General features: G+C 40.4%; 1 protein-coding gene across 4 annotated transcripts in view; it reads right to left on the reverse strand.

The window, feature by feature from the left end:
• OCA2 (OCA2 melanosomal transmembrane protein) overlaps positions 1 to 14,371 on the reverse strand; it is a 343,267-nt gene that overhangs the window by 167,680 nt on the left and 161,216 nt on the right. For all 4 annotated transcript variants that reach the window (XR_011254446.1, XR_011254445.1, XM_069576815.1 and 1 more), the window contains exons 16-18: positions 6,801 to 6,948; positions 4,191 to 4,248; positions 1,663 to 1,771 (exon numbers count right to left, since the gene is read on the reverse strand). Coding sequence is in view for 2 of the 4 variants with exons in the window: in XM_069576815.1 (XP_069432916.1) it covers positions 1,663 to 1,771; positions 4,191 to 4,248; positions 6,801 to 6,948 (315 nt within the window). In the remaining 2 variants the exon portion in view is untranslated. The remainder of the gene's footprint in view (positions 1 to 1,662; positions 1,772 to 4,190; positions 4,249 to 6,800; positions 6,949 to 14,371) is intronic.

Here is a 14,371-nt window from a genome sequence, read left to right on the forward strand (position 1 = left end):
TATTTCAGCAAACATGCAAATATACAGATTATGTATTTTGCAAATATACAGATTATATATTCTAGAATCCCCAGATAAAATAATTTATCCACAATCCAAAAACATAAGATTTAAAAGCAGAAACAAACCCTTCATTCTCATAGATATGGTAAAAGATATGACTAAGTTTTTAAAGTATTGTTATTTATACCACTGTCAAATGTTAACAAAATTACATGCAAATTTCAATAAATTTTTTCAGTCTTTAAAATGCATGATGTGTTCTTTTAAAATAGGATCTCAAACAAAATTAGAAATAAAACAATATCCTACTGTATTGCCCAGGGAATGATATTCAATATTCTGTGTAAAACCATAATGGAAAATAAAATGAAAAAACTATATATATATATATATATATATACACATATATATATGTAAAATTGAGTCACTTTGCCCTACAGCAGTAACATTACATTTTAATTCAAATATACTTTAATTAAAAATTGTAAGAAAACAATTGAAGGTATGACAGTAAAGTTTAAATAGTTTTACAACCTGTTTAAATTTGAAAGCTTCTGTAGCTGAGACAATAACTTTCCTTCAAGCTTAGTAAATTTTGCGAACATGAAGAAAAAAAGAAACAAAATAATCTGTGAACACCTAAAGAATTAGCTAATGGAATCCTGCCCACAAAGTACCAGTTTTGTAGTATTTGTTTACTCTTTAGAGATATAAAGAGTCTTAGTGTTAGCCAAGAACCAAAGGAGCAATGCTGTGGTTTGAATAACTAGTCTTCCCATGATATTCATCTATTTCACACAGTTGAGAGTTCTTGCTTTTACAGAAGTTATATTCTTCAAATATTGTAGTAATTAAATTTTATAAAAACATTTTAGAAGAGCTAATTTTTGAAGGAAACCCATAGGTAAAAATTATATTTGAGATGAGTTTTGGAAATTGTTTTATTTTGTTTTAAATAAAGATACAATAGGCAATAGAGATAACTGTCAAATCAATTAGAAAGCTCTATGAAGCATGAAAAACGTTAATGGACAGTGGAAGAATGCTAGGGTAAACAAGATATCTGGTGAGTTCATTCTGCAAGATGGCCATGTGTCAGGTGGAGATGGGCCATGCAACCTAGAGCTTAAGAAAGTACAAAGTGAGAGCCATAGGATTGTGAAAGCAAGAGAAGAGAAACTCACAGGAGTAAGTGGGAGATCAAAGTTCTGATGCACAGGGGAAATGGATGCACCTTCGAGTAAGGAGAGGGACCAGTGTAGACTTCTTATAATTCTCTCGCCCTTTCACTAACAGTCTCTAATCTAATCATCAGATTGGGTTGTACAATCTACAGGACTGTGGCCTTGCTGAAATAACCTCTTATCTTTTCTGGAGGTGCTTCTGAGGTAACAATTTGAAGATCAGATCCAATTATTAAGTATGATAGAGATGATGCTATCCACCTTGCTCTCTATCCCTTCTAATGTTCAACCTAGAGGAGCTGAGGACCCACGGCACTAAGATGTCTCTCTCTACTTTCCTCCTCCTCTTCCTCTCCTCCAGAAAAGTATCCCTCTCAGCCCTCACCAATGTCTGCAAACAAGCTTTGAAACCTTCCAGATTGTGATATCACTTGAAAAGCCCATCAACAAAAGCTAAACAAAAAATTAGACTCACCAAGATCAAGATGAACACCAGGGACAAATGAATTGAGAAAAAACATGAAGATAACAAATACCAACACTGTCAGGCATTTGGCAAGCAGAGTCTTATCTGATATCTTGTGCTGTAAGAGAGGAAAACACAACTCATGTACTCAATGCAACCTAATTTCTGCAGTGTGTCCACAATCCTACATGATTTGAATCACTACAAATTTCTCCTTATGATGAAATATAAAACTTCTTGAACTTGAAAGATGATAAATTCATGGGTACAGATTCAAGACTGCCACATTACAGAATCTTGAAATCAAAATCTATGAACAATTAACACAATAAATTTAAAATATAGTAAAACCCTTTTATATGACACATGACTAAATAGATTTTTCAATATGACACAGAGATGCTAAGCTGTTCCCAATCCCACTGCCAGCATTAGATGAGATAAAGCCACTGGGGAGCCAACACATAACCTCCAAAGACTTGGCCCTTCAAGACGCATGCATTTCCACAGGTTTTATGTGTTCATAGTCTTTTAGTTCACCTTTCTGTTTATTACGCAAAGCCCCATTCACCTGGCACTGAGGTTAAAATATTCTTGCAATAACTGGACTATTGTTGAATGCACTTAGCAGTCCCCTAGTCACCAAATGACACGTATGGATCCTGCTTCCAGCATTCTGGGGGTAAGGGGAAGTGCACTGTAGCACCTTCATTAGCTTTGGAATTGAAGACCTCCTTCCAGTGAGCCTGAGCCACAGGGCAAGACAGGGCAAGGTTCCCAAAGGGCTCTGTGCTCTGAGAGCCATGGCTGTGTGGAACTGGGGCAGGGAGTAAGGTCCCAGCAAGCAGACACAGATGCTTGCCACAAGGCACATCTAACCAGGTCCCAATGTGAATCACATTTCACCGTGTGAACCAACTGCACTGTGTATTTTCTTCAGTGTGGTCCCAGCAGCACCTCTGTTTGTTGGTCTATGCCTAGGATATCCAAGTCTAGATGTAAATATAAATAAGGTTATCAATACAGATCTTGGTATAGGTAGATATAGACAGAGCTATGCATAAGATATGGGCATAGATAAAGATACAGAGATAGACATAAACACAGAGGTGAGTATAGACAAGGGTATAGACATGGACATGGACAGACACAGACTTGAGTGTAAGTATGGGTATAGACAGAGATAGAGATAGATTTCCTCTCTTGATTTCCTGTGGTCACACAGTTAAAGCTGCTGCCACAAAAATCATAAGCATATCCCTCTGTCACAGTGGCTTTGGCAGCAGATCCTGGCCCCCTGGTCATGGGCTTAGGGATTGCCTTGGGAGCCACTATCTTCCTTCCCCACCTACTGCCAAGACTTGCAGCTTGGCTGGCCCCGACTCATCTTTCCATTCACCCTCCAAGGAAGCCAATTTTGCTAAATGAGTCTGTGATGCAGAATCAGGAGGAAAGGAGCCTGGCATCTCACTGGGCCAAGCTAACCATAGAAACTGGGTATTACCATGCCAACTCCAATATAGGAAATAAGGGATCAGGGAAGTCAGTGTCATTCAGCTGGTATAAGATAATCAAAAGTTTGTGCTTTGTTATTTTGGGATATCAATCAAATTTTACCATTTGATTACCTGGGGCCATCACAATGAAAAGTTTAAGAAATAATGAGGGTACATGTTCAGTCCTTCTTCACCAGGTATGCACAGAGGTAGTCTCATCCCTAACTTGTGGCCAGAACCACACAGGGTCTGTTTAAACCTGAGGCCAGAAAAGTGTCATAGCCACACCTGCCTTCCCTAACCCTGACCATCTGAGTAGGACAAATCTTGGGAGGAGAGACTCAAGGAACGTGTTAGCTACAGGTCCCAACGTTTAAATTTTGTTTAGCAAAGGACCAAATGTTCCTATCATAACTAGGGAGTGGATATTTTACCTCTCCCTAGGAAACAAACCACCTGGATTTGAAATTTCATGAAAATATTATAAATTACTTCCAGCAGATCTTGGGCAGAGCTCTCTTAGTGGAAGAGGGGCATTATAATGTCCTCAGGTAGGTTGAGAAATTCCACCAAGGCAGGAAAATGATAAAAGAACTCAAAATAACATTTGCCTTCCCAAGTCAGAGCTGTACAACAGAAGATATACACTCCATTTCTACCTGCAAAAGTGTTCCATCTCAAGCACCATGCCTTTCTTGTCTAGGCTTCCACCTCTTAACCTACACAATTGGGAACCACAGACTTGCCTTTCAAGGTCAGGTGGAGCCGAGAGCCAGCCAACCTTCCCCACATCCACATTAACCACAGAAAGCATCGCCCTATCTTAAAGGAAATATTAAAAGTTTAACTTTTCAATTCCTGGGCAAAATAAGCTTACCATGTCTGGAAAATTATCTTTCCCATTAACTCAAAGAAATAGCTATGTCTTATGTACAATTACAGGAATAAAAGAGAGGTGACTTTAAGTTGCAACTTCACATGAAGAAAAGAAAAAGAATTTACTGTTTTTCAAGAAATCCCCAAAAAAAGAAACCATAATACCTTTCTTTGTAGCTCCTGGATATTGGTCTCCCAATTTTTATCTTCCTGTGAGATCTGTCTACAAGAGAAAAGCGCAGACATCATTTTCCTGCTGGCATTGAGCAGTGAGGCCAGCAGGATGGCAGTCAGCAGTAGCACACAACATGATCCCCTGGCCTAGACACTGTCCACTGCATGACACCAGGTGCAGCCATAGAATGGGGCAGCTCTTGTCATATAAGGCACCCAGTAAGACTGGGTTCATGGACTAGGAAAGATGCTCACTCAAGATTCCCAAGGAAAGTAACACATGCAATGACCAGACTGTTCAATGAGGTATGTATGAGTACAGCACAGGAAACATCAGAATACTGGCCTAAGTGTAAATAGGCAGGTTCCCGTAATGGCTCAGATGGAAAAGAATCCACCTGTAATGCAGGAGACCTGGGTTCAACCCCTGGTCAGAACAATCCCATGGAGAAGGACATGGTAACACACTTCAGTGTTCTTGCTTGGAGAATCCCCATGAACAGAGGAGCATGGCAGGTATAGTCCATAGGGTCACACAGAGTTGGACACAACTGAAGCGACAGGGCATGAGACAGTAAGTCATCTCTTTTTATTTTTTTATTCTGAATTTTCCGAATTTTTTCCAAAATGAGGCTGTGTTATAATTTAACTAAAGGAGAAAACAGTAAAAGAAGTGCCACTTGCTTTAGTGGTGATTTCTATCAATTGGAAATCTACCTTGAAGCACTTATGTCTGTTTCCCTCCCCTCTAGTCATGGTACCCACCTTATCTCCATTTCTATTTCAGTCACTTCTATTTGTTCCCACTTGCCTTTCTTTTCTAACCTTTCCTATCAACTCATCTTTCTGCTTTATTTCATCTCTCATCAATTAGGAAAAAGATTTGTAGGGGAGAATTTAGTCTTCATGAGCTCTCACGTGTCATCGTATTAATGGAGGTTGACCACGCAGCCAGTTATAAACCCTAGAGGAAATCACAGCTGACCCAAGTGAATGGTTCTAAGGAAATTTTAAAAAATAAAATGTAGAAATAAGACCTGTAGAGCAAGTACATGACTTAGATCACCCTCACTGCTATTTGCTTCTCAGTGACTGTGTGGCCTTAGAAAGGCCACTGCAGTCTCTGCGTCTCAGTTTCCCTTTCTGTGATCAAAACAGGATGAGCTGATGCAAACTTGGTGAATCTCTGAGTCCACATGTCTCTTCCCATTTTAACCCTGAGATACACTATGTCTTAATGCCCATGTCAGAAGGAGCATGAAGAAATTGAAGGTCAGGAAATTTAATACATTCAGAGAAACTTACTGCTGCATCTTTAATTCACAAAGTTTTTCCTTTTAAGATCTATGCCTGTTGCTGAAGTTGGCCACTCTGTCCCCAGTCGGCAACTCTGGGCCTTCCTGTTAACCTGGAGATACCAGATCCTGGTTCTCCAGTGCCACAAGGTACAGGTAGGTTCTGCGCTGAGATAGAGCTAAGGATGCTGAGACAGAGCTTCTCCCTGGGCTTCATTTCTGGATAGAGTTAATCTCCACATACTCACCTGTGGAATTCTCACCCCAATACCCAGACTCAGCTGCAACCGCTCTAGATGGCCCTCAGAGTTTCATCCTGGCACTGTGCCAGCTCCTGTCCTCAGCTTGCCTACTCTTTGGGAACACAGGGCTGGTCTCACTAAATTGCCACATGTAAGATCATTCCCACTACCTTCACAAGGACTCACAGTTCCCCTTGCTGTGACAGACCTCATCTCCACCCAGTACCTGATCCTGCTGCAGGACTGCTTCTACATTTCTGAGGAGTGAGCAGGGTTTTGCACTTCCTGGCAGTACTTCCGGAATAAAGACAGTTTGGAACTCAGCATCTCATCCAACTGAGGAGGAAAGATTCAGCACCTCATTGTTACCCATTAGATCTCAGCTTTGATTAAAAATAAATTCAAGGGATTTAACTTGTGGTCCAGTAGTTAGGACTCCATGCTTCCAATTCAGGGGCAAAGGTTCAATCCCTGGCTGGGGAACTAAGATTCCACGTGCCACTTGGCAAGGCCAAACAAACAAACTCCAAGAAATGAATTAAACTTAGGTATTCTTTGAGCTCCCTGAAAATAAGCTACTGGGAGAACATTTCATTAGATTAATTTGTTAAATTGGTTTTTTATTCTCATTATGCAACATGTTAGGTGTGAAGTGTGACAGGCATGTGAACTCAATCCCAGGCATCACTCTTTTCTAGATGTATAACCCTGGGCAACTTGCTCAAATTTTCTGACCCTCAGTTTTCTCATCCTTAAACTGCGACTAATATCAGCACACATCCCAGAGAGCTAAGTGAGGGTTAAATAAATCACGCACCATAACAGGCTTAACACAGTGTATGGTGCCCAAAACCTACCTAGTAGCCTGCAGTTAGTGTTTCTCTTTTGCAGAATCATGGACTACTCTACAAAATCATTTTAGCTCACATTTTGCAGTTGACATTTGAACACTCTTAGGGTGGTCATATGAAGGTTATCAATGATTCAACCATTGAGCATAATTGGTAACAATGAGGACCACAGTTGTAAACCAAGAGTGGTCTTAGCAGGGTCTGGCTTGGTACCTGTGGAAGCTGTGTAGCCGCTGGGCCAGCAGGCGCTCCAGTGTCAGCACCTTCCCCAGGAGCATACCTCGAACTGCTGTCTCCTCCCTGCTGGCTGGGCTGATGTGCTGTGCAGTAAGACGCCAGACATGGATCTCATGCTTCAGTTCTGCAGGAAAGGAAAGTTGAGGCTTCAGTATCCTGCAACTTCAGATATCAACACCAAGCTCCCTCAGCATCCTCTAAGAACAGGAAACGTGCATTCATGATGCAGATATTCAGGGACCAAACCAAAACAGTTGTTTCTTAGCTTTCATATTATTATGATGGGAACAGAAGACAAAGCCAACTTTGAAAAATTACAGTGGATGTGAAGTAATATAATTTCAACTCTTTGTGTTATGAATAAATTCCTGAGTAGGCATATCAAAGCTAGTACCCAAATACTTTTTTCCCAGGCCAGCCTATGGGACCCTCTCCATCTCTGTGTTTGCAGAAGTAGAAGCTGTGAATCTGGCCTTCCAGGTCCCCAGGGCTCCTTTCTGCAGTTGTCTTTTCCAGTGGCAGCTTCAACCCCTCACACACACCCAGAGTCTAGATGCCTTCTAACCCATCAAATCAAACAGGATGGGTTACTCTCCCCAGATCACCCAATGGGTTAATGCTCAGCTAGTCCACTTTTGTTCTCCTAGTTAGAAAATGAAATAAATATGTCATTGATCATGGGAAAATTTGGTTAAGAAACATTTTGCCAAGGAAAAGGGAGCTCACTGCCTGCACCCAGAGCTCAGTTTGGCCAAGTATTCACTCCTTAGTTCCCAGGCTTACTGTGCATCTCCACCACCATTTCCCCATCCTGTCTCTGCTGAGCTCCAAGACTATGATCCCAATCAGCTACTTGATGTTGCCCTCTGACCCTTGTGCTATAAGATTCACAGATAAACCTTCCATCTGCCCCCATGAAACTCTTCCCTCTTTCTTAGTTTTTATATGACATCATTAATCTTCCAGGCACATGAACCTGAAATGTCATTTTGGTCCTATCAATGACATTCTCCTCTACATGCAAAAAGTGCCAGACAGGATGCTAGATGCTAAAGGAGAGAATGAATTTGACATTATAGGGACAGGCCTCCAATAAGATAGTGAAATAAGATACATTACAAATGAACAATACTTAGCCATAGGAGCAGTTCCGAATATAATGATGTGGATCTTGCAGGATCCACTTGTTCTTGCCTCAGTTCACCAGGTTATCCACGTTTCATCTCCCCACATTTGCCAATTCTGATTGCTCTCAGTAAACTTTGACCGAAGCCACTTCTTACCAGCCCACCGTTTAGTTAGTTAAGTCGCTCAGTCGTGTCCAACTCTTTGCGACCCCATGGACTGTAGCCCACCAGGCTCCTCCGTCCATGGGATTCTCCAGGCAAGAATACTGGAATGGGTTGCCATTTCCTTCTCCAGGGGATGTTCCCAACCCAGGGATCGAACCCAGGTCTCCTGCATTAGAGGCAGACTCTTTAACCTCTTAGCCACCAGGGAAGAGACCCACCTCTGGTTAATGTTAAAACACTGCATGTTCTATCAATCTATCTGTCATCTACAGAAACTTTCTATATATTAATCTATTGATAGATAAATTCAGTTAGATTGATATATAGAAACAAGGACTCTATCTTCCTATTTACCTTTCTTCTAAGAGGATAATACTATCTAGGCTGATCAATCTAAGAAGATAAACGACAGATAGATACATAGATTACTTTTTTCAAATATCCAGTGGTTCTTCATGACCCACAGAGATCTTTAGGGAAGACTCAAAATCCTCAAATAGTGTGTGCCATTGTCAGATTTGTTCCCATTGTATAAGTTTTAGCTGTTGCTTTTGGCTGACTGGCTCTGACCAGGACACAGTATCAGATGACTTATCTCTGCCTCTCTGATTACCACCAGCCCCTAGGAGCTTCTCAACCAACCTCAGGCAAAGACATTACCATGTGGGATTTGCTCTCTCACAGGAGGTGGCTCTAATTCAGGAGTCTCAGGGGAAGACTCTGAGGTCAGAAGTTGATAAATGAACTTAAGCTATTGTAAGATTCTTATACTTCATGTTAAGTAGTATAGTATCACTTGAAGTTAGTTATATAATTATAAATAAAATCACAATTAGAAAAATGCAATATGAAGATACAATTATTTTTTTAAGATTAAATCCATTTCCTTTATTTTTTCATTCAACCAGTATTTATTTTTTTCTTTTTTTATTGTCATCGTATTACATTTATTTAGTCTTAAAAGTCCCCTGATCATTTTTTATTGTATTCCTTTTCTCCTTCTAATTTTTTTTAATTTTATTTTTACTTTATTTTACTTTACAATACTGTAAATCCATCCATGTCACTAATCAAATTAAATATCAATGACCTAAACATATCAATTAAAAGACAAATTATCAGATTAGATAAAAAGCAAGACCCAACTGTAAGTTATTTGCAAGAAATGCACTTTAAATATACACAAAAACGTTAAAAGTGAAAAGATGACTTAAAAAAATACATCAGACTAACAGCAGTCAAGAAAAAGCTGGAATTGCTACATTAAGATCAAATTAGATTTCAAAGCAAGAATATTACTATGGATAGGGAAGGTCACTTCATAATAATAAAAGTGTCAATTGGTCATATTGACGTAACTCCAAACAACAATGGCAGAAAACATATTCTTTTCTAGTACCCAGGTCAAATAGTGTGTGCCATTGTCAGATTTGTTCCCATTGTATAAGTTTTAGCTGTTGCTTTTGGCTGACTGGCTCTGACCAGGACACAGTATCAGATGACTTATCTCTGCCTCTCTGATTACCACCAGCCCCTAGGAGCTTCTCAACCAATCTCAACCAGATCTTCCCTAAAGATCTCTGTGGGTCATGAAGAACCACTGGATATTTGAAAAAAGTAATCTATGTATCTATCTGTCGTTTATCTTCTTAGATTGATCAGCCTAGATAGTATTCTAGTGGCCCTAGAATAGGCCACATTTTACCATAAAAACATGTTTCAATAAATTCAAAAATAATCAAATTTTACAAAATATATTCTCTGACCATTGTGAAATTACATTGTTGTTTTTGATTTAGTCTCTAAATCATGTCTAACTCTTTGTAACACCATGGACTATAGCCTGCCAGGCTCCTCTGTCTATGGAATTTCTCAGGCAAGAATATGAGAGTGGGTTGCCATTTCCTTCTCCACAGGATCTTCCCAACCCAGGGACCAAACCCATGTCTCCTGCTGGGCAGGTGAATTATTTACCACTATACCACCTGGGAAGCCCATGAAATTAAATCAGGTAAAGATGTCCCCAAATTTAGTGTAAGTAAAGACATTTAAAATATCCAAAGATCAATGGAATTAGAGGAATCAACCTGCCTGACTTCAGGTTATACTACAAAGCCACAGTCATCAAGAGAGTATGGTACTGGTACAAAGACAGAAATATAGGTCAATGGAACAAAACAGAAAGCCCAGAGATAAATCCACACACATATGGACACCTTATCTTTGACAAAGGAGGCAAGAATATACAATGGAGAAAAGACACTCTCTTTAACAATTGGTGCTAGGAAAACTGGTCAACCACCTGTAAAAGAATGAAACTAGAACACTTTCTAACACCATACAAAAAATAAACTCAAAATGGATTAAAGATCTAAACGTAAGACCAGAAACTATAAAACTCCTAAAGGAGAACATAGGCAAAACACTCTCTGACATACATCACAGAAGGATCCTCTATGACCCACCTCCCAGAATATTGGAAATAAAAGCAAAAATAAACAAATGGGATCTAATTAAACTTAAAAGCTTCTGCACAACAAAAGAAACTATAAGCAAGGTGAAAAGACAGCCTTTTGAATGGGAGAAAATAATAGCAAATGAAGCAACTGACAAACAACTAATCTCAAAAATATACAAGCAATTCCTGCAGCTCAATTCCAGAAAAATAAACGACCCAATCAAAAAATGGGCCAAAGAACTCAATAGACATTTCTCCAAAGAAGACATACAGCTGGCTAACAAACTCATTAGCAGAGAAATACAAATCAAAACCACAATGAGGTACCATTTCACGCCAGTCAGAATGGCTGCGATCCAAAAGTCTACAAGCAATAAATGCTGGAGAGGGTATGGAGAAAAGGGAACCCTCTTACACTGTTGGTGGAAATGAAAACTAGTACAGCCACTATGGAGAACAGTGTGGAGATTCCTTAAAAAACTGGAACTAGAACTGCCATATGACCCAGCAATCCCACTGCTGGGCATAGACATCAGAGAAACCAGAATCGAAAGAGACACGTGTACCCCAATGTTCATCACAGCGTTGTTTATAATAGCCAGGACATGGAAGCAACCTAGATGTCCATCTGCAGACAAATGGATAAGAAAGCTGTGGTACATATACACAATGGGGTATTACTCAGTCACTAAAAAGAATACATTTGAATCAGTTATAATGAGGTGGATGAAACTGGAACCTATTATACAGAGTGAAGTAAGCCAGAAAGAAAAACACCAATACAGTATACTAACACATATATATGGAATTTAGAAAGATGGTAACAATAACTCTGTATGCGAGACAGCAAAAGAGATGCAGATGTATAGAACAGTCTTTTGGACTCTGTGGAAGAGGGAGAGGATGGGATGATTTGGGAGAATGGCATTTAAACATGTATAATATCATATAAGAAACGAATTGCCAGTCCAGGTTTGATGCAGGATACAGGATGCTTGGAGCTGGTGCATTGGGATGACCCAGAGGGATGGTACAGGGAGAGAGGTGAGAAGGGGGTTCAGGATTGGGAACATGTGTACACCCGTGGCAGATTCATGTTGATGTATGGCAAAACAAATACAATGTTGTAAATTAATTAGCCTCCAATTAAAATAAATAAATTTAAATAAAAATAAAATGAAATATCCAAAGATCAAAGGAGAAATAAAAATGGAAATTAGAAACTAATTTGAACTGAATCAATTTCCATGAAAACCAATAACCTCGGCTCTAACATTAAGAAACAATAAGGGGGGAACACAAGAAGATGGAGGAAGAATAAGAGGAGGAGATCACCTTCTTCCCCACAAGTACATTAAAAAAAAATCGTCTGAATATAAAATAGTTCCTACAGAACAACTTCTGAACAACAGTAGAAGACCCCAAATTTTCAAAAAGGCAAGCCAATCTCATTAGAAAGAGGTAGGGGAAAAGATAAAGACTAAAAGAGACAAAGGATTTCAGAATGGGACTTGCACCCCAGGGGAGCGAGTCATGAAGGAGGGAAAAGTTCTGGACACTAGGAATCCCCCTCACAGGCAGAGTCAGGGAGGGAGCTTTGGAACCTCAGAGGGGGGAGTGATGGTGGCAGGGGGCTCAGGAGACAAAACAGAGAAAATTCACTACAGAAATTACTGCCAAACAGCACTTCTCAATTGAGAAGCAGCTCACACGCCTCCACCCGCAGCAGAGGGTGGAAGCAGGGTGCCAAGGCACAGGCTCAGGTATCAGACCTCAGGGAGAGGATCAAGGCTGGCTTCCATGAGGATACTCTGAGAGGGCTACTTCGACACAGTGGACAGAGTCCAGAGAAAATACTGGGCATCCTAGAGCAGCAAGTGGTTGTTTCTGGGACACTAAACACCACACTCATAGACAGTTTTGGTGTCTGCCAAATCTGGCAAAACCAGTCAGAGTGTCATCTGTGGAATTAAACACAATTGCCACTGCCAAACCCAGGGAAAGTGCCTGAGAGAGCAGGCAAAACACGGCTGATGCAGTCCTGACTCCGGAGGTGATCACAACTGCCTGGTTATGAGCAGGCACAGGTTACTTTCCACACCTTTCCGGAAGCTTAATCACCTTGACTCTTTCTAGGGACCCATAATCTGAAGCCAATTCCTCTGGGAAAGCATACAACCCACCTCAGACTGCACCAATATCCATCAAGTCTCTATTGTCACAGGCACTCTCTGGTGCATCCAAATTGTGGCTGCCATGTCCTCCCCACTTCTCAGCCTGAGTGAACAAATGAGCCTCAATAAGCCTTGGCCTTCGCTGCCTTGAGGCTAGGCAGGGAACAGACAGTGAACTTTAGGGGAAACTATGAACTTTAGGAGTAAGTACAAACTGAAGTATGGCCACATCTGAGACTGAGCTGACCACATACTGCCCACAACAAGTCCAGAGACCTTCCTAGAAATATTGGAGGACTTTGGTTTGAGTCTCACTGGGTATTCTGGGCTGCTGAGTGTTGCCTTCAGCAAGAGTCTCAGGGTTTGGTCTTCTATGCTGTGTGGCTTGTGAGGTCTTGGAGATCTAGTAAGGGGTCAGGCCTGAACCCCTGAGGTGAGAGACTCAACTCCAGGATTTTGATCCACCAGAGAACTCCTGACCCCAGGATACATTAATAGGCAAGAGCTCTCCTAACGGCCTCCATCTCAACACTAAAGCCAAGGCCAGTAAGCTTCAGTGCCAGATGCCACACTAAATTTTCAGCAAAATAGGAACATAACTCTGCACATTAATAGACAGGCTGCCCAGAGCCATACCAAACCCATAGATACCCCAAAACTCACTACTGGATATGGCACTGTCCCAGAGACAAGATTGAGCTCCATTCACCAGAACACAGGCATGTCTCACAACCAGGAAATCTTCACAAGGCACTTGTACAACCCCAACTATGGGGGCAGACTCCACAGTTAAGAGAAATTATGTCCTTCCAGCCTACAGAAAGGAGACCCCAAACATGGTAAATTAAGCAAAATGAAAAGACAGAGAAAGATGCAGCAGATGAAAGAACATGCTAAAAATCCACAGGATCAAACAAATGAAAACAAACTGACAGTCTACACCAAAAATAATTCATAGTAATGATTGTAAAGATGATCCAAATTCTTGAAAATAAAATGGAGGCACGGATACATAGACTGAAGGCACAGATCAGGAAGATACAATAAATGTTTAACAAAGACCTAAAACAATTAAAGAATAAACAATCAACAATGAACAACACAGTAACTGAGATTAGAAATGCACTGGGGGTGGGGGGGAGCTAACTGTAGAGTAACTGAAGCAGAAGAAAAAATAAGTGAACTGGAAGGTAAAATGCTGAAAACAACTGAAGCAGAAAAAAAAAAAACACAAAGAAATGAGGACAGTCTCATCTCGGAGACCTCTGGGACAACATTAAGTGTAACAACATTAGAATCATAGGGGTCCCAGAAGAAGAAGACAAAAGGAAAGGGCATGAGAAAATATTTGAGGCTATTATAGTCAAAAAATTCCCTACAGTGAGAAAGGAAATAGCTACCCAAATCCAGAAAGCCCAGAGACTCCCACACAGAATAAACCCAAGGAGAAACATGCCAAAATACATATTAATCTAACAAAAATTAAAAACAAAAAGCAAATATTGAAAGCAGCAAAGGAAAAGCAACATACAACATCCCCATAAAGCTAAGAACTGATCTTTCAACAGAAACTCTGCAGGCTGGATGGGAATGGCAGGATATACTTAAAGTGATGAAAGGGGA

This window comes from Ovis canadensis, chromosome 2 (assembly GCF_042477335.2).
Source record: "Ovis canadensis isolate MfBH-ARS-UI-01 breed Bighorn chromosome 2, ARS-UI_OviCan_v2, whole genome shotgun sequence".
In the NCBI taxonomy this organism is placed as follows: domain Eukaryota; kingdom Metazoa; phylum Chordata; class Mammalia; order Artiodactyla; family Bovidae; genus Ovis; species Ovis canadensis.